At 43.9% G+C, this 20,949-nt stretch overlaps 1 protein-coding gene across 1 annotated transcript; it reads right to left on the reverse strand.

The window, feature by feature from the left end:
• Window positions 1-680: 680 nt before the first annotated feature.
• LOC109910238 (DNA-directed RNA polymerase II subunit RPB7) lies at window positions 681-7,248 on the reverse strand. The gene is made up of 8 exons (XM_031798264.1): window positions 7,089-7,248; window positions 4,439-4,548; window positions 4,038-4,197; window positions 3,185-3,235; window positions 3,023-3,088; window positions 2,823-2,894; window positions 1,117-1,150; window positions 681-896 (listed from the first exon to the last, which is right to left on the reverse strand). Exons 1-8 carry the CDS (start codon window positions 7,098-7,100, stop codon window positions 883-885), a joined length of 519 nt encoding a protein of 172 aa, XP_031654124.1. The 5' UTR covers window positions 7,101-7,248; the 3' UTR covers window positions 681-882.
• Window positions 7,249-20,949: the final 13,701 nt, after the last annotated feature.

Raw genomic sequence — 20,949 nt, forward strand, 5'->3', positions numbered from 1 at the left:
AATCCATGTTATTCAATTATTGCACCCACACAGTATAAGAACAACTGTTTACATACATCCTGTCAGTTCTCTGTTCTGCCCTGCATGGTATTAGTGAGCCCATATATACGAAAGTTGCATTTGCCATTTATTACCTAGCTAATAAAAAAATACATAGTATTCAATCGGTGACTCATTGTTATATTTATCCTGATACCAGATTCGAATTTACGCAACTCTAACAGTTGTACGTAAGGATAGCGTAGATAACAAATTGTCAGTCAAAATAACGTGTAATGTAACTTATTTGAAAAGTTATTACATTGCTCAAACATGTTAACATTTGTCATAATTGGTTAGAGCAATGAACTTGTATCGGATCTCGTCAGACTCCGGCTGCATATTTTCCGCCATTTTCTTCAAAAACTGAAAACGCAGTGAAGCCTCACCCATTTGATGTAGAATTGCATTATGGGCCCAAAAATCTTTTTAATACAAAGTGGGGGACGATTTTGCGTTACAACAGTAAAATGTTATGTATTTTTCGAAGTTGGTTTCAAAGAATTTCCATTGATTGAATGTGATGGATAGGTCTGTATCCCATTTGTTATTTGTGTGTATTTTAAAAAAGCACAACGCATACGAAATGAAGCAGACCTCAATGCAAAACATATTATACAAAACATTCAATGAAGACAAGGTCAACATTACCAAAAAATAAACATTTATTTCCAGTTCAAGTTGTAGAAATACAATAAACAATAGCAACTGGAAGGGTAACTCAGACGATACAGCAACATAACCACCTAATTATCAACAGGCTCTGTCTGGTTTCAATAGTATGTATTCGTACGGTGTCCCAACTTAGTAGATGTATGTTGATACATCAGCACTGCAGGGACATCAGCTGACAAGACCTGAGAAGAGAAAGAGAAAAAAAAAAATGATTTGCAGATCAATTCAATCTTTAACAAATTGTTCGTAGAGCTCCGAGACAGGATTCTGTCGAGGCACCGAGCTGGGGAAGGGTACCAAAAAAAAATGAAAGTGGCCTCTTTCATTCATAAATGGAAGAAGTTTGTAACCACCAAGACTCTTCCTAAAAAAAGAAGACTAATAAAAGTGAAAACAACATACCCAGGTAATCGTCCATGAGGGATCCAATAGCGAACTGAAAAAGAGACAAGCAAATATTCAATATTGCAACTTACAGGGCTCTTTACGGGGATGAGACTATGGAAATATTTCATACTTTAGACAGTGCACGGTGGCTTGCAATCTGTGAGGATATACTGGGCCTTCAGAAAGTATTCAGACTTTTTCATATTTTGTTACATTACATTATTCTATGATTGATTACATTGATGAGGGGGAAAACAAATAGACACACAATACCTTATAATGGTGAAGCCAAAACAGGTTTTTAGAACTTTTGCTATTTTTTTATTCTTTTTTTATTAAAAAAAACAGGATATCACATTCAAATAAATTATTTAGACCCTTTACTCAGTACTTTATTGAAGCACCTTTAGCAGCAATTGAGTCTTCTTGGGTATGATGCTAAAAGCTTGGGAAACCTGTACTTGGGGAGTTTCTCCCATTCTTCTCTGCAGATCCTCTCAAGCTCTGTCAGGTTGGATGGGGAGCGTTGCTGCACAGCTATTTTCAGGTGTCTCCAGAGATGTTCGATCGGGTACAAGTCCGGGACAATCAAGGACATTCAGAGATGTGTCCCAAAGCCACCCATGCATTGTCTTAGCTGTGTGCTTAGGGTCATTGTTCTGGAGCAGGTTTTCATCAAGGATCTCTGTACTTTGCTCCGTTCACCTTTCCTTTGATCCTGACTAGAATCACAGTCTCCTAATCTCATGAAAAACATCTCCACAACGTGATGCTGCCACCACTATGCTTCACTGTAGGGATGGTGCCAGGTTTCCTCCAGACATGACGCTTGGCATTCAGGCCAATCTTGGTTTCATCAGACCAGAGAATCTTGTTTCGCATGGTCCGAGAGTCCTTCATGTGCCTTTTGGCAAACTCCAAGCGTGCTGTCATGTGTCTTTTACTTAGACGTGGCTTCCGTCTGGCCACTCTGCCATAAAGGCCTGACTGGTGGAGTGCTGCAGAGATGGTTGTCCTTCTGGAAGGTTCTCCCATCTCCACAGAGGAACTCTAGAGCTCTGTCAGAGTGAGCATCGGGTTCTTGGTCACCTCCCTGACCAAGGCCCTTCTCCCCCCGATTGCTCCGTTTGGCCGGGTGCTCAGCTCTAGGAAGAGTCTTGGTGGTTACAAACTTCTTCCATTTATGAATGAAAGAGGCCACTTTCATTTTTTGGTACCCTTCCCCAGCTCGGTGCCTCGACAGAATCGGGTCTCGGAGCTCTACGAACAATTTGTTTGACCTCATGGCTTGGTTTTTCCTCTGACATGCACTGTCAACTGTGGGACCTTATATAGACAGGTGTGTGCCTTTCCAAAACATGTCCAATCAATTGTATTTACCAGAAGTGGACTCCAATCAAGTTATAGAAACTTTTCAAGGATGATCATTGAAAACAAGATGCATTCGAGCTCAATTTTGAGTCTCATAGGGCAAAGGGTCTGAATACTTCTGTTTTTTTTTTTATAAATTAGTAAACATTTCTAAAAACCTGTTTTCACTTTGTTATTTTAGGGTATTGTGTGTAGATTGCTGATTTAAAAAAAAAATGTATTTCATCCATTTTTAGAATAAGGCTGTAACAAAATGTAGAAAAGGTCAAGGGGTCTGAATACTTTCTGAATCCATTGTATAGGTCTGTCAGGTAGCATTCTAGTTGATGGGGATTTGACAGCATACTCACAATGTCGTTTTTATCCACTCTTGTTCCCACGATCTTTAACCGAATCTCATCATCCTGTTGGATTACAATGTCCTAATGTGGAGAATACATAATCCTTAATAAGAAGACATGTATCCAAGAGTTGTGTTTACTAAATATTCAGTTAGTAAAATGACAACCAAACCACCACTATTTAGTAAAGAACAAGTTTTAGATCTCACCTCATCAGTGGTCTTATAACAGGGAGGATTTGAGTTGGGGTCAAACTCCATCTCTGAGGGAATGGACTGCAGAAACAGTAAGTAACCACATTTACATTTATTAAAGAGTTCCTGAATAAAACCATTCAACAACTAAAAGGAGACATTTCCATGTGAACCTACGTGACGAGAGATGAAACAGGACATGGGGCCGATCTCTGTGAACAGTCCAACCTGAAAAGAACGGGACATCTTAAATTATTTAAAATTTCCCCATGAAAACAATATGATCTATTATTGTCAATCCTTATTTCAGATGGTATTGAGATCAAAGAAGATTTGGATGTGTCCCAAATTGCACCCTATTGACTCTGGTCAAAAGTAGTGCACTACCCTATTGACTGGTCAAAAGTAGTGCACTACCCTATTGATTCTGGTCAAAAGTAGTGCACTATAAAGGGAATAGGGTGTTATTGTTCCACACAGTCTGAAGAGCTAACCCCTTTTGCATAATGCTACTGATGGTTAAACTGTCCCATTGTTTCAGAGTGCTCCACTTCAAATATCAACTTATGGACGCTCAAGACGATCTATCCCCCATCCTTTCCGTCATGGCAGACGCCCAGAAATATGTCTACATCTCAGTCATAGACTATCTTCCAACGTCCCAGGTCACTGAGCCACTCAGGTGACTGTCAGCACTCCATGTTTTCAGGGCAACTTCTGATTCTTTTCATATACAATATTTATTTTTTATTTTTTATTTTTTTACATTTGTACATAATCTTTTGTACCTAGAATAATGAATTTGGCCCACGGATTATTTTATTTGGCCCCCCAAAAAAATAATTCATTGTTGGGGATAAAAGACTATAAAAACACCAGCAAATTAGCTCTGATTTAAATTTTGGAAATATATTCCAAAGTATTCCCATGCATAGTAGAGAGATATGTGATTGTATAGAAATGGTAGCAAGGTTTGAAATAATGTTTTAGTCAAATATTACAAGGGGGAGCCCTTGTTTTGTTTCCTTACTTTGTTGACCTGGGTAACCACGGCATCTACCACCTCGCCTTTGAATGGACGGAAGACAATAGCCTTGTACTTGACGGGGTAAAGCACAAATCCCCTGCCTGGTTGGATGACACCTGCACCAATGTTGTCAATGGTGGTCACCGCAATGACGAACCCATATCTGAAACAGGGAATTACTGAGTCAATAACTGAACAAGCATATCAACGTGTTACTGGTCAAAACAACCTACCCAGTGTTGTGGAAGTGTGCAAACTGTAAAGACAATTTGTGGTCTCTTGTCTACGTTGAAATGTAGCCTGGAGTCCAAACTGAATATGACCTTGTTTCACTACACTGAGCAATACTGAGTGTGGGTTCCAGGTTAATGAAAGGGAAGCTTCCCAGGCTCAATACTACTCACTTCCCTGTGCATGTTCCCTCCACTTCTGTGAAGAGCTTCTGTTTCACAGTGTTCAGGAGATTGGGACCAAAGTACCGAGGGTGGAGCAGGATCTCATGCTCCAGGGAAATCTGTGAATAATCATATATATATATATATATATATATATATATATATATAGTACCAGTCAAAAGTTTATAAACACACCTATTCATTCAATAGTTTTCGTTATTTTTACTATTTTATACATTGTAGAATAATAGTGAAGACCAAAACTATGAAATACACATATGGAATCATGTAGTAACCAAGTAAGTGTTACACAAACCAAAATATATTTTGGATTTTAGATTCTTCAAAGTAGCCACCCTTTGCCTTGATGACAGCTTTGCACACTCTCGGCATTCTCTCAACAAGCTTCACGAGGAATGCTTTTCCAACAGTCTTGAAGGAGTTCCCACATATGCTGAGCACTTGTTGGCTGCTTTTTCTTCACTCTGCGGTCCAACTCATCCCAAACCATCTCAACTGGGTTGAGGTTGGGTGATTGTGGAGGCCTGGTCATCTGATGCAGCACTCCATCACTCTCCTTCTTGGTCAGATAGCCCCTTACACAGCCTGGAGGTGTGTGTTGGGTCATTGTCCTGTTGAAAAACAAATGATAGTCCCACTAAGCTCAAACCAGATGGGATGGCGTATACCTGCAGAATGCTGTGGTAATCAGCTGGTTGTGTGCCTTGAATTCTAAATAAATCACTGACAGTTTCACCAGCAAAGCACCCCCACACCATCACACCTCCTCCTCCATGCTTCACAGTGGGAACCACACATGCAGAGATCATCCATTCACCTTCTCTGTGTCTCACAAAGACGCAGAGGTTGGAACCAAAAATCTCTCATTTGGACTCATCAGACCAAAGGACAGATTTCCACTGGTCTAATATTCATTGCTTGTGTTTCTTGGCCCAAGCAAGTCTCTTCTTCTTATTGGTGTCCTTCAGTAGTGGTTTCTTTCCAGCAATTCGACCATGAAGGCCTGATTCACGCAGTCTCCTCTTAACAGTTGATGTTGAGATGTGTCTGTTACTTGAACTCTGTGAAGCATTTAACTCTAATGAATTTATCCTCTGCAGCAGATGTAACTCTGGGTCTTCCTTTCCTGTGGCGGTCCTTATGAGAGCTAGTTTCATCATAGTGCTTGATGGTTTTTGCGACTGCACTTGAAGAAACTTCCAAAGTTATTGACATTTTTACTGTTTGACTGAACTTCATTTCTTGAAGTAATGATGGACTGTCGTTTCTCTTTGCTTATTTGAGCTGTTCTTGCCATAATATGGACTTGGTATTTTACCAAATAGGACTATCTTCTGTATACCACCCCTACCTTATCACAATACAACTGATTGGCTCTAACGCATTAAGGAAAAAAATCCACAAATTACATTTTAACAAGGCACACCTGTTAATTGAAATGCATTCCAGGTGACTACCTCATGAAGCTGGTTGAGAGAATGTCAAGAGTGTGCAAAGCTGTCATCAAGGAAAAGGGTGGTTACTTTGAAGAATAAAAAAAACAAAAATATATTTTAATTGGTTTAACACTGATTTGGTTACTACATGACTCCATATGTGTTATTTCATAGTTTTGATGTCTTCACTATATTTGACAATGTATAAATAGTCAAAATAACAAAAAACCCTTGAATGAGTAGGTGTCCAAACTTGATAGGTACAGTATATATAGTTAGTGTACAGTTTGTTTTTACAGTGGGTAACTTAGTACTGAACAAGTCATACTGTTTATAGCTAAGAATGACAGCAGTTACTTTCATTGAGTCTAAGGGTGTTTTCACAAATGTAGTCCTCTTTAAAGTGAACTCTGGGTTAAAAAAAAAAAGCTAAAGAACTCAGGTATCTTTGTATTCACACTGCCCTTGCATTTGAATAAGGACTCAACTCTTTTGCCAGTTCACTTCACCTATTTTGTGGACAGAGTCCCCTTTGCTTTCACATTGCTACGTTTAAGAAAGGAACCAATATCTTTTTCCCAACATTCACTCTGGGTTTTTACAAAGTGCAGGACAAGCCATTCAATCAGAATGTGTTATCCGACTGCTACTATTAGATATCATTCTAAACATTCTAAATAAAAATCTCTCTTTTGTGAATCCAGTGTGAGGAATCGTGGCAGAGGTTAACGGTGTTGTTGCAGCAGTCTAGTGTGTGTTGCGGGAATAATGACAAGCGAACATTGGGGAGCTTTAAATTCACGTTATCCTAAAAACGGGAACCGGACCGCGTAATTCAAGCGAACCGAACTCAGATCACCTCTCGAGATGGCCTTAATTCGGTTCGCTTAGGGGGCTCTTTGGAGGGGTCCGAGTTCCTTTGGTGTGTATCACACAGCACACACAAAAATACACATGGACTTCACAAACATTGGCTGAAAGGGTCCATGTGTGAAAACACCCTAAAGTAACATGTAGCTTTCTTAAACTATCATCGCCAGACATGTATCAAACAGTTAAATATGTTATTATGAAACGTTTATGTTTTCATTTTGGTAATAGTTAACAGAGCAGTTAGCTAGCCAACCGGCTAACAAAGCTAGCGATAGCATAGTTAGCCATGGGTGTTATCGTCACAAGATCATACAAATCGAACATCTTACATGATAAAACATGATTTCCCGCTGACGCCTACTTGATTGTAGCCTTCTGTTTAATTTATCAGCAAGTAATGGTTATCTTTTCTAAATTATTATTTAAGTCCAGCGGCACATCACAGGAAGACGGTAATGTTTGACTTCTGGAAAAAGTTTTACTTCCGGAGCATTAGATTCACAGCTTTTTGGTCCAATTATGATTCAAGACAAGGATTTGTTTTAAAAAAATAAAAAATTCTTGATACATGTTTAATGACGATGAAAAAAACGAACAATACAAAAACAACAAACGTAAGGTGAAAACCTATACAGCCTATTTTTTTTATTTAAATAAAAAATAATTTATTACCTTCAATACCATTCATTCTTTACAACTCATAATTTTCATACATACTCCCATAATGATATTTTAATTTAACTAAACAAAACAAAAACCCCAAACAAAACCTCCGGGGAGCATCTTCCCTCCCCGTCACCCTACAAACTACCTATCCCTATCTCCCTGTCCCTAATCTATCCCCTTACAAATCGAAATGACACCCAGCCCTAAACCCCCCTTCCACCTCTCCCGAGCAGCATTCTGCCCCCACTTCCTCTCCTCCCTCTTCATTCTCCCCCTCAAATCTCCTTCCACCCTCCTCACTATCCCTTCCACCCCCCAATCTCTCCCTGTCTTCACCATGTTCTGCCTGGCTTCCCACAGCCCCCTTTTAAAGAGACTCATGAGAAGCCAGAGCAGAAACCTGTCCCTATCCGTCCCTCACAGTCCCTAAAGACATGGCGCACAGTCTCCTCCCTGACACAAGAGGATCTTGGACAGGTGGGGGATTGCACCAAACTATACCGGTACATGATGGAACGTACCGGCAAGCACTTATGGAGGCTCAACCAATTCAGGTCCTTGAGCCTGTTGTCCAGACCCCGCGCCTGCACTCCCTCCCAGACCACTTCCGAGATGCCCACTACAGGCACCGGACTCCCTGCCTTTCTGACCTCCTCGTACAGGTGCCTGTGATCTAAACCTACTCGGGCAACTTCAACCTCAGGGTGTGCACGCAGCCTGTTCCGCCGAGGACCCGTGTTAGACCACACCAATACGCTTCTCGCCTGATACGAGAAGAACACCCGCAGGAGGTAACCGGACAGGTGTATCACTGGATGAGCAAGCTCCATTAACAAGAAAGAAACAAAAATTGCATCCAGCTTGAGGGGGAAATGTGGTACCCCCCTACCTCCCTCCCCGATGGGACAGAGCATGCGTGCCCTGGCGACCCACTCGCACCTGCCACTCCACATGAACTGAAACACAAGCCTCACTAGAGGCCTCCTCAGACAAGCCGGCAATGGGTAGATGTACGCCAAATACAAAAGAGACGGCAACACATCCACCTTTAGGACCAGGACTTTGCCCATAAAATACAAATACCTAGCCTTCCACATTGCTGGCTTCCTCTGTACCACTGCGATACGCATGTTCCAGTTTAGGTCTCAAAATGGACCTCGAGAATCCTCAGGGCCCCCTCACAGAGAGATAACCCGGGCACATCCGTTCTACCGCGCCATCTTCCGAAAAACTTGACGGAAGACTTTGCATGGTTCAGAACCGCTCCCGACGCTCGGGTGAAATCCCCAAAGATGGCAAGGGACCTTGTCAGGCACGAGTCCTTGCACAGCAGCAAGGAAGTGTCGTTGGCGTACTGCGTCATCTTAACACACAGCCCACCACTTCCAGGGATCAACAAGCCTTCCACCCCTGTGTCTGCCCTAATGGCAGCCCCCAGAGGCTCCATGTACAGAACGAAGAGGAGAGCCGAGAGTGGGCACCCCTGCCTGACCCCAGACGAGAGGTCAAAAATGTCACCCAAGTGACTATTTACACTAACTCGACACCCCGCTCCGACATATAATGTACGAATCCATCCTATGAACTTCTCCCCAAATCCTAATTGACCTAACACTCTGAATAAAAAGGATCTATTCACGCGATCAAAGGCTTTCGCCTGATCTAGCGCTGCTACCATTAAAGGCAGTCCTCTATCTTCAACCCAAGCGATGGAGTCCCTGATTAACTGTAGGTTCCATCTAATAGAGCGGCCCTCTACCCCGAACGTCTGATCCTCATGGACGACGTAGGGAAGGGCTGTGCGCAACCGGTCTGCTAAAACCTTTGCAAGTAGCTTGTAATCTACACACAGCATGGTCAACGGCCGCCAGTTGCCAAGGTCTGTTACTTCCCCCTTCTTATATAAAAGTGACAGCACACCAACTGCCATTGATCCCCGCGGGACCCCTGTCTCAAGGATGGCCTTCAAGATTTCGAGGACCACTGGTCCAAGTATACCCCAAAACTTGAGATAAAACTCAGCCGGCAGCCCATCCATCCCAGGCACCTTCCCTTTTCCCATCCTCCTAAGAGCGCTCTCAACCTCTTCTAGTGAGATCTGGGCCTCCATCACTTCTCTAATGTCCTCCGGCAACTGCCTGGACAAGTGTTCTAAAAACACATTTCCCTGCTCTGCATCTATTTCCCTTTCCTTAAATAAACCTTGGAAATGATCAGTTGTCACCCTGACCATATCCTCTGGTTCTCTAACTATACTACCATTTTCTTCCCTAACGCCATGCATTACCTTCCTACTCTGTCTGGCCCTAACCGACTTAAAGAACATAGCAGAACAAGTCTCATTGTGTTCTAGAAAGCCACTATGCGCACGCTCCAGGAAAGCTCGAGCCTTCCGCTCCTGCAACTCCCTGAGCTGCGCCTTTAGGGTTGCAGATCTCTCCCAGTCAAACGACCCGCCGAGGTTGCCTGCCTCGTACTCGAGTTCAATTAACCTTTGGATACGATCCACCTCCCTCCTCTCCTCCCTTTTTTCCCTCTTGCAATACCCTATTATAAAAGCCCTAATCCTCACCTTAACTAACTCCCACCACTCTAACACCCCCTCGCACATAGACCGGAGGCCTTCAAGCCTCCAAAAGAAACCAAAAAATTAGTCAACAAAAGCCTGCTCCTCTAGCACATCCCGATCTAACTTCCAGGACCCGCTACCAAAGAGGCAGACTGGCGACCCCACCTGCAGGAGCACCCCGTCGTGATCCGAAAAGAAAACCGTCATCAGCCGCCCAGACAACATACCCAAAGACCTGGGAACAAAAATATAGTCGAGCCTCGGCTCAACCCCCCTGGAGTTGCGCCATGTAGGACCGGCCATTTTCGGAGTAGTGTGCAGGCCACCATCAACCAGACCATGGGAAGCCATTAGCCCGGAAGACAAGGATTTGTGGGCTTAAAAATAAATACAAATTTCATTTTAAGAACAAGAATGAAGTTGAAATGTCTTTGGTTTTAAAAAGAAGCAACAGATGACATAAGACAAAAATGCATCCGACATGACACTGACAGGCCATCAGGCTTTTCCCATATAGACAACACATGCCTTGATTCACTGAGTGTCAGTCAGTCAAAGCAAAAGTAATTGATCAAAAACAGAACTTCAAGATTCATTCAATATTGACACTTCCATTGAGAAGCAAAAAAGTTACAGAAAATAACTCAAGAAGAAAATATGTATACACCAACAAATTTAAATATATATACAGTAAAATGCTGAGTGTAACAACATAATTATGAAATGAGCAGTTGATTGTAAGCAATCAATGCAATGTAAGCGCTTCTGATAGGCAGCATACTGAGGACCAGTGGAAGTATATGCCAAAACAATTATCTAAGACTAATATGGGAATATGTCCCAAATGGCACCCACCCTATTCCCTACATAGTGCACTATTTTCTCAGTTAAAAAATAGTGCACTATATATGGAGTATGGTGCGATTTGGGTCGCACGTAATGGGTCATCACCGTTAGCATCATCTACCACAGTGTTTGACATTGTCATTGGAAAGGGATTGGGGGTATTGAGATGTTCAGTCCCTTAAAGAAGACTTCCTGTAGCCGAGTCTGTTAACTCCTCTAGCTCTCTCTCTGCCACCACATATCCAGTCTGGTTCACCACCAGCCCAACATCTGTTAACTCCTCTGGCTCTCTCTCTGCCACCACATATCCAGTCTGGTTCACCACCAGCCCAACATCTGTTAACTCCTCTGGCTCTCTCTCTGCCACCACAGAACCAGTCTGGTTCACCACCATCCCAACATCTGTTAACTCCTCTGGCTCTGTCTCTCTGCCACCACAGAACCAGTCTGGTTCACCACCAGCCCAACATCTGTTAACTCCTCTGGCTCTCTCTCTGCCACCACAGAACCAGTCTGGTTCACCACCAGCCCAACATCTGTTAACTCCTCTGGCTCTCTCTCTGCCACCACAGAACCAGTCTGGTTCACCACCAGCCCAACATCTGTTAACTCCTCTGGCTCTCTCTCTGCCACCACAGAACCAGTCTGGTTCACCACCATCCCAACATCTGTTAACTCCTCTGGCTCTGTCTCTCTGCCACCACAGAACCAGTCTGGTTCACCACCAGCCCAACATCGGTTAACTCCTCTGGCTCTCTCTGTGAGTCCCAGGTCAGTATTCTCCTACCTGTGCAGCACTAGGCTCTGTGAGTCCCAGGTCAGTATTCTCCTACCTGGGCAGCACTAGGCTCTGTGAGTCCCAGGTCAGTATTCTCCTACCTGTGCAGCACTAGGCTCTGTGAGTCCCAGGTCAGTGTCTCGGAGGGTGAAGTAGAAAGCAGCTATGTCCACAGAGCTGTTGGCGCTGATCAGTAGGTTAGTCCATGTATCAGAGATGATTTGCATGGATGAGGAAGGTGGTGGGTAAAATAGGCCTTCACGGATGCTCTCCACCAGGCTCACACTGATTAGAGAGAAGACCAAAACATTTAGCAATTCAATTCAAAATGTATTTGTATACTGTATACAATTAAATTCAAACTGTATTTGTAAACAGTATACAATTCAATTCAAACTGTATTTGTAAACTGTATACAATTCAATTCAAACTGTATTTGTAAACTGTATACAATTCAATTCAAACTGTATTTGTTAACAGTATTCAATTCAAACTGTATTTGTAAACAGTATACAATTCAATTCAAACTGTATTTGTAAACAGTATACAATTCAATTAGAGCTACAGCAGTGCTCCAGACACAAGCCTTTTTTTGCACTAATTGTCTTGCACTGAGTATGCACACACACTTTCATACTCACCACATACGCTGTTGCCTCGTCACTTTACCCATACCTATAGGTACAGTTCATAGCTACCTCAACTGCCCCTTACCCCTATACATCAAGCAGAAGATCCCTGCCAAGTACATGGTGACAGACAGAGTCGTCTATATACAGCGCATTTGGAAAGCATTCAGGATCCACATGTTGTTACATTACAGCCTTATTCTAAAATGGTTTAAATCGCCCCCCCCCCCCACCCCCACCCCCCATCAATCTACACACAATAACCTATTTTGTTACATTACAGCCTTATTCTAAAATGGTTTAAATCGCCCCCCCCCCCCCATCAATCTACACACAATAACCCATTTTGTTACATTACAGCCTTATTCTAAAATGGATTAAATTAGGTTGCACGGTGTATGTGAATAATTAAGATATCATAGATAATTGTAAAAAAGTGACAGGGACAAGCGCAGTGGTACAGTCTTTCCATTCCAAATGAATAATTTCAGCGTCCTATCTACAGTTTCATATCACTGCAAAGTAGCAGAAAGCAAATGATCAATACATCCCAAAAGACGATTGATGATTTAATTTGATGTGAGGAGTAAATCATACAGGACAAGGCCAAAGTGTCTTCGCCACAGTTTCTTTAATGCAAACAGTAATAAAATAATGTTAATCAAGAGTACATCATAGAGCTGTAAATGCTTTCATTTCCTGTAAGCAATAAGGCTAAATTATACAGGGCAAGGCCAATGTGTGTCTATGGTTACAACCCCTTTTAAGACCTACAGACACTTCCAGGTGGGAGTCCCCAGACTGCTTTGTGGTGGCGTCCTCTTCTGACAGGGCTGGAGATCATCATCCATCGTAACTTGTTTCTGAAACTCTTTTGTATCTTCCTCTGTATCCTAGGATGAGTCACACAATCAAGTCAGTGGTCATTTGCACATAACTTAAAATAGATTTGTTGTGGCGAACGTTAGCTAGGCGGCTTGGTGGCTAATGCTAACTAGCTGGCTAACGTTAACTCTATGGGTTAGGGTTTAATAACTTCTTAGGGATATCCCACTTTTTTTCAATTTTCACCTAAATTACATACCCAAATCTAACTGTCTGTAGCTCAGGCCCGGAAGCAAGGATAAGCATATTCTCAGTACCATTTGAAAGGAAAAAACTTTGAAGTTTGTGGAAATGTGAATTGAATTTAGGAGAATATAACACAATAGATCTGGCAGAAGAAAATACAAAGATAAAACCAACCTTTTTTTTCTACCACTATCTTTGAAATGCAAGAGAACGGTCACAGTTCCAGCCATCACTCTGGTTGTAATTCCAGTAGTGTCCACAAGATGGCAGCAGCAAAGTTTCAGATGGATAACTTGAAGTATGAGTGAACTACAAGACTTTTAGTGTGAAGTCCCCAGGTACATTTGGGCAAATCGTGAAGGAGACATGCGCATTCATATTACATTTTTCTGCAAGAATATCGTCAAATCTGTATATTTGGACTTTGATATAGCTTTCCAAGTGTTAGAAGCCATATTATAAATTTGTTCTTAACTGACATGCCTTGTTAAATAAAGGTTAAATAAAATAAATAAAAAGTATTTGTGAGATGCAGAGTTGGTGAACGGATGATCTCTGCAAGTGTGGTTCCCACCGTGAAGCATGGAGGAGGAGGTGTGATGGTGTGGGGGTGTTTTGCTGGTGACACTGTCTGTGATTTATGTAGAATTCAAGGCACACTTAACCAGCATGGCAACTACAGCATTCTGCAGTGATACGCCATCCCATCTGGTTTGAGCTTAGTGAGACTATCATTTTTATTCAACAGGACAATGACCCAACACACCTCCAGGCTGTGCAAGGGCTATTTGACCACGAAAGAGAGTGATGGGGTGCTCATCAGATGAGCTGGCCTCCACAATCACCTGACCTCAACTCAATTGAGATGGTTTAAAATCAAGTATTATTTGTCACATGCACCGAATACAACAGGTGAAGACCTGAGGCTACAGTATATACAGGGGGTTACCGATACAGAGTCAATATGCAGGCTATATACAGGGGGTACCGGTACAGAGTCAATGTGGAGGCTATATACAGGGGGTACCGGTACAGAGTCAAAGTGGGAGGCTATATACAGGGGGTTACCGATACAGAGTCAATGTGGAGGCTATATACAGGGGGTACCGGTACAGAGTCAAAGTGGGAGGCTATATACAGGGGGTTACCGATACAGAGTCAATGTGGAGGCTATATACATGGGGTACCGGTACAGAGTCAAAGTGGGAGGCTATATACAGGGGGTACCGGTACAGAGTCAATGTGGAGGCTATATACAGGGGGTACCGGTACAGAGTCAATGTGGAGGCTATATACAGGGGGTACCGGTACAGAGTCAAAGTGGGAGGCTATATACAGGGGGTTACCGATACAGAGTCAATGTGGAGGCTATATACATGGGGTACCGGTACAGAGTCAAAGTGGGAGGCTATATACAGGGGGTACCGGTACAGAGTCAATGTGGAGGCAATATACAGGGGGTACCGGTACAGAGTCAATGTGGAGGCTATATACAGGGGGTACCGGTACAGAGTCAAAGTGGGAGGCTATATACAGGGGGTTACCGATACAGAGTCAATGTGGAGGCTATATACAGGGGGTACCGGTACAGAGTCAATGTGGAGGATAGATACAGGGGGTACCGGTACAGAGTCAAAGTGGGAGGCTATATACAGGGGGTACCGGTACAGAGTCAATGTGCGGGGGCACCGGTTAGTCAAGGTAATTGAAGTAATAAATCAATGTGGTTAGAGTAATTATAGTGATGTATTCAGATAACTGAGAGTGGCAGCAGCGTAAAGGGGGGGGGGGCAATAGTCTGGGTAGCCATTTGATTAGATGTTCAGTCGTCTTATGGCTTGGGGATAGAAGCTGTTTGTTAGCCTCTTGGACCTACACTTGGCATTCCTGTACCGCTTACCGTGTGGTAGCAGAAAGAACAGTCTATGGCTAGGGTGGCTGGAGACTTTGACCATTTTTAGAGCCTTCCTCTGACACCGCCTGGTATAGAGGTCCTAGATGGCAGGAAGCTTGACCCCAGGTATATACTGGGCCGTACGCACTACCCTCTGTAGTGCCTTGCAGTCAGAGGCCGAGCAGTTGCCATACCAGACAGTGAAGCAACCAGTCAGGATGCTCTCGATGGTGCAGCTGTAGAACCTTTGGAGGATTTGAGGATCCATGCCAAACCTTTTCAGTCTCCCGAGGGGGAATAGGTTTTGTCGTGCCTTCTTCACGACTATCAAATCAAATCAAATTTATTTATATAGCCCTTCGTACATCAGCTGATATCTCAAAGTGCTGTACAGAAACCCAGCCTAAAACCCCAAACAGCAAGCAATGCAGGTGTAGAAGCACGGTGGCTAGGAAAAACTCCCTAGAAAGGCCAATACCTAGGAAGAAACCTAGAGAGGAACCAGGCTATGTGGGGTGGCCAGTCCTCTTCTGGCTGTGCCGGGTGGAGATTATAACAGAACATGGCCAAGATGTTCAAATGTTCATAAATGACCAGCATGGTCGAATAATAATAATAAGGCAGAACAGTTGAAACTGGAGCAGCAGCACAGTCAGGTGGAAGTTGAAACTGGAGCAGCAGCATGGCCAGGTGGACTGGGGACAGCAAGGAGTCATCATGTCAGGTAGTCCTGGGGCATGGTCCTAGGGCTCAGGTCAGTTGAAACTGGAACAGCAGCATGGCCAGGTGGACTGGGGACAGCAAGGAGTCATCATGTCAGGTAGTCCTGGGGCATGGTCCTAGGGCTCAGGTCCTCCGAAAGAGAGAAGGAGAGAATTAGAGAACGCACACTTAGATTCACACAGGACACCGAATAGGACAGGAGAAGTACTCCAGATATAACAAACTGACCCCAGCCCCCCGACACATAAACTACTGCAGCATAAATACTGGAGGCTGAGACAGGAGGGGTCAGGAGACACTGTGGCCCCATCCGAGGACACCCCCGGACAGGGCCAAACAGGAAGGATATAACCCCACCCACTTTGCCAAAGCACAGCCCCCACACCACTAGAGGGATATCTTCAACCACCAACTTACCATCCTGAGACAAGGCTGAGTATAGCCCACAAAGATCTCCGCCACGGCACAACCCAAGGGGGGGGCGCCAACCCAGACTATCTTAGTGTACTTGGACCATGTTAGTTTGTTGGTGATGTGGACACCAAGGAACTTGAAGCTCTTAACCTGCTCCACCACAACCCCGTCGATGAGAATGGGGGTGTCCTCGGTCCTCCTTTTCCTGCAGTCCACAATCATCTCCTTAGTCTTGATCACGTTGAGGGAGAGGTTGTTGTCCTGGCACCACACGGCCAGGTCTCTGACCACCTCCCTATATGCTGTCTCATCGTTGTTGGTGATCAGGCATACACTGTTGTGTCATCGGAAAACTTAATGAGGGTGTTGGAGTCGTGCCTGGCCGTGCAGTCATGAGTGAACAGGGAGTACAGAAAGGGACTGAGCACATGTAACCGATTTGAAATGGCTAGCTAGTTAGCGGTGGGGCGCGCTAATCGCGTTTCAATCGGTGACATCACTTGCTCTGGGACCTTGGGGTAGTTGTTCCCCTTGCTCTGCAAAGACCGCAGCTTTTGTGGTGTGATGGGTAACGATGCTTTGTGGGTGTCAGTTGTTGATGTGTGCAAAGGGTCCCTGGTTCGGGCGAGGGGACGGAAGCTATACTGTTACACACGCACCCCTGAGGGGCCCCTGTGTTGAGGATCAGCGTGGTGGATGTGTTGTTACCTAACCTTAACACCCGGGGGTGTTAACTGTTATACTGTTACACACGCACCCCTGAGGGGCCCCTGTGTTGAGGATCAGCGTGGTGGATGTGTTGTTAAATCAAATCAAATCAAATCAAATTTTATTTGTCACATACACATGGTTAGCAGATGTTAATGCGAGTGTAGCGAAATGCTTGTGCTTCTAGTTCCGACAATGCAGTAATAACGAACAAGTAATCTAACTAACAATTCCAAAAAAACTACTGTCTTATACACAGTGTAAGGGGATAAGGAATATGTACATAAGGATATATGAATGGGTGATGGTACAAAGCAGCATAGGCAAGATACAGTAGATGATATCGAGTACAGTATAACATATGAGATGAGTATGTAAACAAAGTGGCATAGTTAAAGTGGCTAGTGATACATGTATTACATAAGGATGCAGTCGATGATATAGAGTACAGTATATACATATGCATATGAGATGAATAATGTAGGGTAAGTAACATTATATAAGGTAGCATTGTTTAAAGTGGCTAGTGATATATTTACATAATTTCCCATCAATTCCCATTATTAAAGTGGCTGGAGTTGAGTCAGTGTCATTGACAGTGTGTTGGCAGCAGCCACTCAATGTTAGTGGTGGCTGTTTAACAGTCTGATGGCCTTGAGATAGAAGCTGTTTTTCAGTCTCTCGGTCCCAGCTTTGATGCACCTGTACTGACCTCGTCTTCTGGATGACAGCGGGGTGAACAGGCAGTGGCTCGGGTGGTTGATGTCCTTGATGATCTTTATGGCCTTCCTGTAGCATTGGGTGGTGTAGGTGTCCTGGAGGGCAGGTAGTTTGCCCCCGGTGATGCGTTGTGCAGACCTCACTACCCTCTGGATAGCCTTACGGTTGAGGGCGGTGCAGTTGCCATACCAGGCGGTGATACACCCCGCCAGGATGCTCTCGATTGTGCATCTGTAGAAGTTTGTGAGTGCTTTTGGTGACAAGCCGAATTTCTTCAGCCTCCTCTTCAGCCTCCTGAAGGTTACCTAACCTTTGTGGGTTAGGAAGTCCTGTCAGGAAGTCCAGAATCTTGTTGCAGAGGGAGGTGTTGAGTCCCATGGTCCTTAGCTTTCTGATGAGCTTTGAGGGCACTATGGTGTTGAACACTGAGCTGTAGTCTATGAATAGCATACTCACAAATGTGTTCCTTTTGTCCAGGTGTGAAAGGGCAGTGTGGCGTGCAATAGAGATTGCATCATCTATGGATCTGTTGGGGCGGTATGCAAATTAGAGTGGGTCTAGTGTTTCTGGGATAATGGTGTTGATGTGAGCCATGACCAGCCTTTCAAAGCACTGTGCTTCGGGTCGGTAGTCATTTAGGCAGGTTACCTTAGTGTTCTTTGGAACAGGGACTATGGTGGTCTGCTTGGAAGATGTTGGTATTACAGACTCAGGCAGGGAGAGGGTGAAAATATCAGTGAAGACACTTGCCAGTTGGTCAGCGCATGCTCGGAGTACACGTCCTGGTAATCCGTCTAGCCCTGCGGCCTTGTGAATGTTGACCTGTTTAAAGGTCTTACTCACATCGGCTGCAGAGAGCTTGATCACATAGTCGTCCGGAACAGCTGAGGCTCTCATCCATGTTTCAGTGTTACCTGCCTCGAAGCGAGCATGTAATTTAGCTCGTCTGGTAGGCCCGTGTCACTGGGCAGCTCTCGCCTGTGTTTCCCTTTGTAGTCTGTAATATTTTTCAAGCCCTGCCACATAAGACGAGCGTCGGAGCCGGTGAAGTACGATTTGATGTTAGTCCTGTATTGACGCTTTGCCTGTTTGATGGTTCGTCAGAGGGCATAGTGGGATTTCTTATAAGCTTCCAGGTTAGAGTTCCGCTCCTTGAAAGCGGCAGCTCTACCTTTTTAGCTCAGTGAGGATGTTGCCAGTAATCCATGGCTTCTGGTTGGGGTATATACGTACAGTCACTGTGGGGACGACGTCATCAATGCACTTATTGATGAAGCCAGTGACTGTTCTGCCTGCGGCTATGGAATCCTGACCTGTTCACCGGACGTGCTTCCTGTCCCAGACCTGCTGTTTTCAACTTTCTAGAGACAGCAGGAGTGGTAGAGATACTCTGAATGATCGGCTATGAAAACATTTACTCCTGAGGTGCTGACTTGCTGCACTCTCGACAACTACTGTGATTATTATTATTTTACCATGCTGGTCATTTATGAACATTTGAACATCTTGGCCATGTTCTGTTATAATCTCCACCCGGCACAGCCAGAAGAGGACTGGCCACCCCTCATTGCCTGGTTCCTCTCTAGGTTTCTTCCTAGGTTTTGTCCTTTCTAGGGAGTTTTTCCTAGCCACCGTGCTTCTACACCTGCATTGCTTGCTGTTTGTGGTTTTAAGCTGGGTTTCTGTACAGCACTTTGAGATATCAGCTGATGTACGAAGGGCTTTATAAATAAATTAGATTTCATTTGATAAGAGACAGTAGGAGCAACATTATGTACAAAATAAGTTACAAAACAATGTGAAAAAACAACAAAATAGCACGGTTGGTTAAGAGGCCATAGAATATCAGGCATACCCTCCGGCGCCATCTTTGGGATGAGTTGGACCGCAGCATGAAGGAAAAGAAGCCAACAAGTGCTCAGCATATGTGGGAACTCCTTCAAGACGGTTGGATAAGCATTCTAGGTGAAGCTGGGTGAGACAATGCCAATAGTGTGCAAAGCTGTCATCAAGGCAAAGGGTGGGTCATCCATATATTTTATACTTTATATTCTTATCCGTATTAGGTTTTGTTGTGGAATTTGTTAGAAATTAGGTTTTGTTGTGGAATAGTTAGATATTACCTGTTAGATACTGCTGCACTCTCGGATCTAGAGGCACAAGCATTTCGCTACACTTGCAATAACATCTGCTAACCATGTGTATGTCACCTATAAAATTTGATTTGATTTTTTAAATTTGATTTGGCTACTTTGAATAATCTAAAATATATTTTGATTTGTTTAACACTTTTTTGGTTACCACATGATTCCATATTTTCAAGCAGAAATTTGCTTCCTGCAACACTAACTCAAAAAAGTTCTGGGACACTGTAAAGTCCATGGAGAATAAGAACACCTCCTCCCAGCTGCCCACTGCACTGAAGATAGGAAACACTGTCACCACTGATAAATCCACCATAATTGAGAATTTCAATAAGCATTTTTCTACGGCTGGCCATGCTTTCCACCTGGCTACTCCTACCCCGGACAACAGCACTGCACCCCCAACAGCAACTCGCCCAAGCCTTCCCCATTTCTCCTTCTCCCAAATCCATTCAGCTGATGTTCTGAAAGAGCTGCAAAATCTGGACCCCTACAAATCAGCCGGGCTAGACAATCTGGACCCTTTCTTTCTAAAATTATCTGCCGAAATTGTTGCCACCCCTATTACTAGCCTGTTCAACCTCTCTTTCGTGTCGTCTGAGATTCCCAAAGATTGGAAAGCAGCTGCGGTCATCCCCCTCTTCAAAGGGGGGGACACTCTTGACCCAAACTGCTACAGACCTATATCTATCCTACCGTGCCTTTCTAAGGTCTTCGAAAGCCAAGTCAACAAACAGATTACCGACCATTTCGAATCTCACCATACCTTCTCTGCTATGCAATCTGGTTTCAGAGCTGGTCATGGGTGCACCTCAGCCACGCTCAAGGTCCTAAACGATATCTTAACCGCCATCGATAAGAAACATTACTGTGCAGCCGTATTCATTGATCTGGCCAAGGCTTTCGACTCTGTCAATCACCATATCCTCATCGGCAGACTCGACAGCCTTGGTTTCTCAAATGATTGCCTCGCCTGGTTCACCAACTACTTCTCTGATAGAGTTCAGTGTGTCAAGTCGGAGGGTCTG

The sequence above is a fragment of the Oncorhynchus kisutch genome, linkage group LG19 (genome assembly GCF_002021735.2).
Source record: "Oncorhynchus kisutch isolate 150728-3 linkage group LG19, Okis_V2, whole genome shotgun sequence".
NCBI classification, from domain to species: domain Eukaryota; kingdom Metazoa; phylum Chordata; class Actinopteri; order Salmoniformes; family Salmonidae; genus Oncorhynchus; species Oncorhynchus kisutch.

What these genes read in the sequence shown, in the direction of transcription:
- LOC109910238 (XM_031798264.1), bottom strand. An exon ending in GAGGGAACATGCACAGGGAA is followed by an intron (nt 4,198 to 4,438) that starts GTGAGTAGTATT and finishes TCCCTGTTTCAG; the next exon opens with ATATGGGTTCGTCATTGCGG. An exon ending in TGGTTACCCAGGTCAACAAA is followed by an intron (nt 3,236 to 4,037) that starts GTAAGGAAACAA and finishes CGTTCTTTTCAG; the next exon opens with GTTGGACTGTTCACAGAGAT.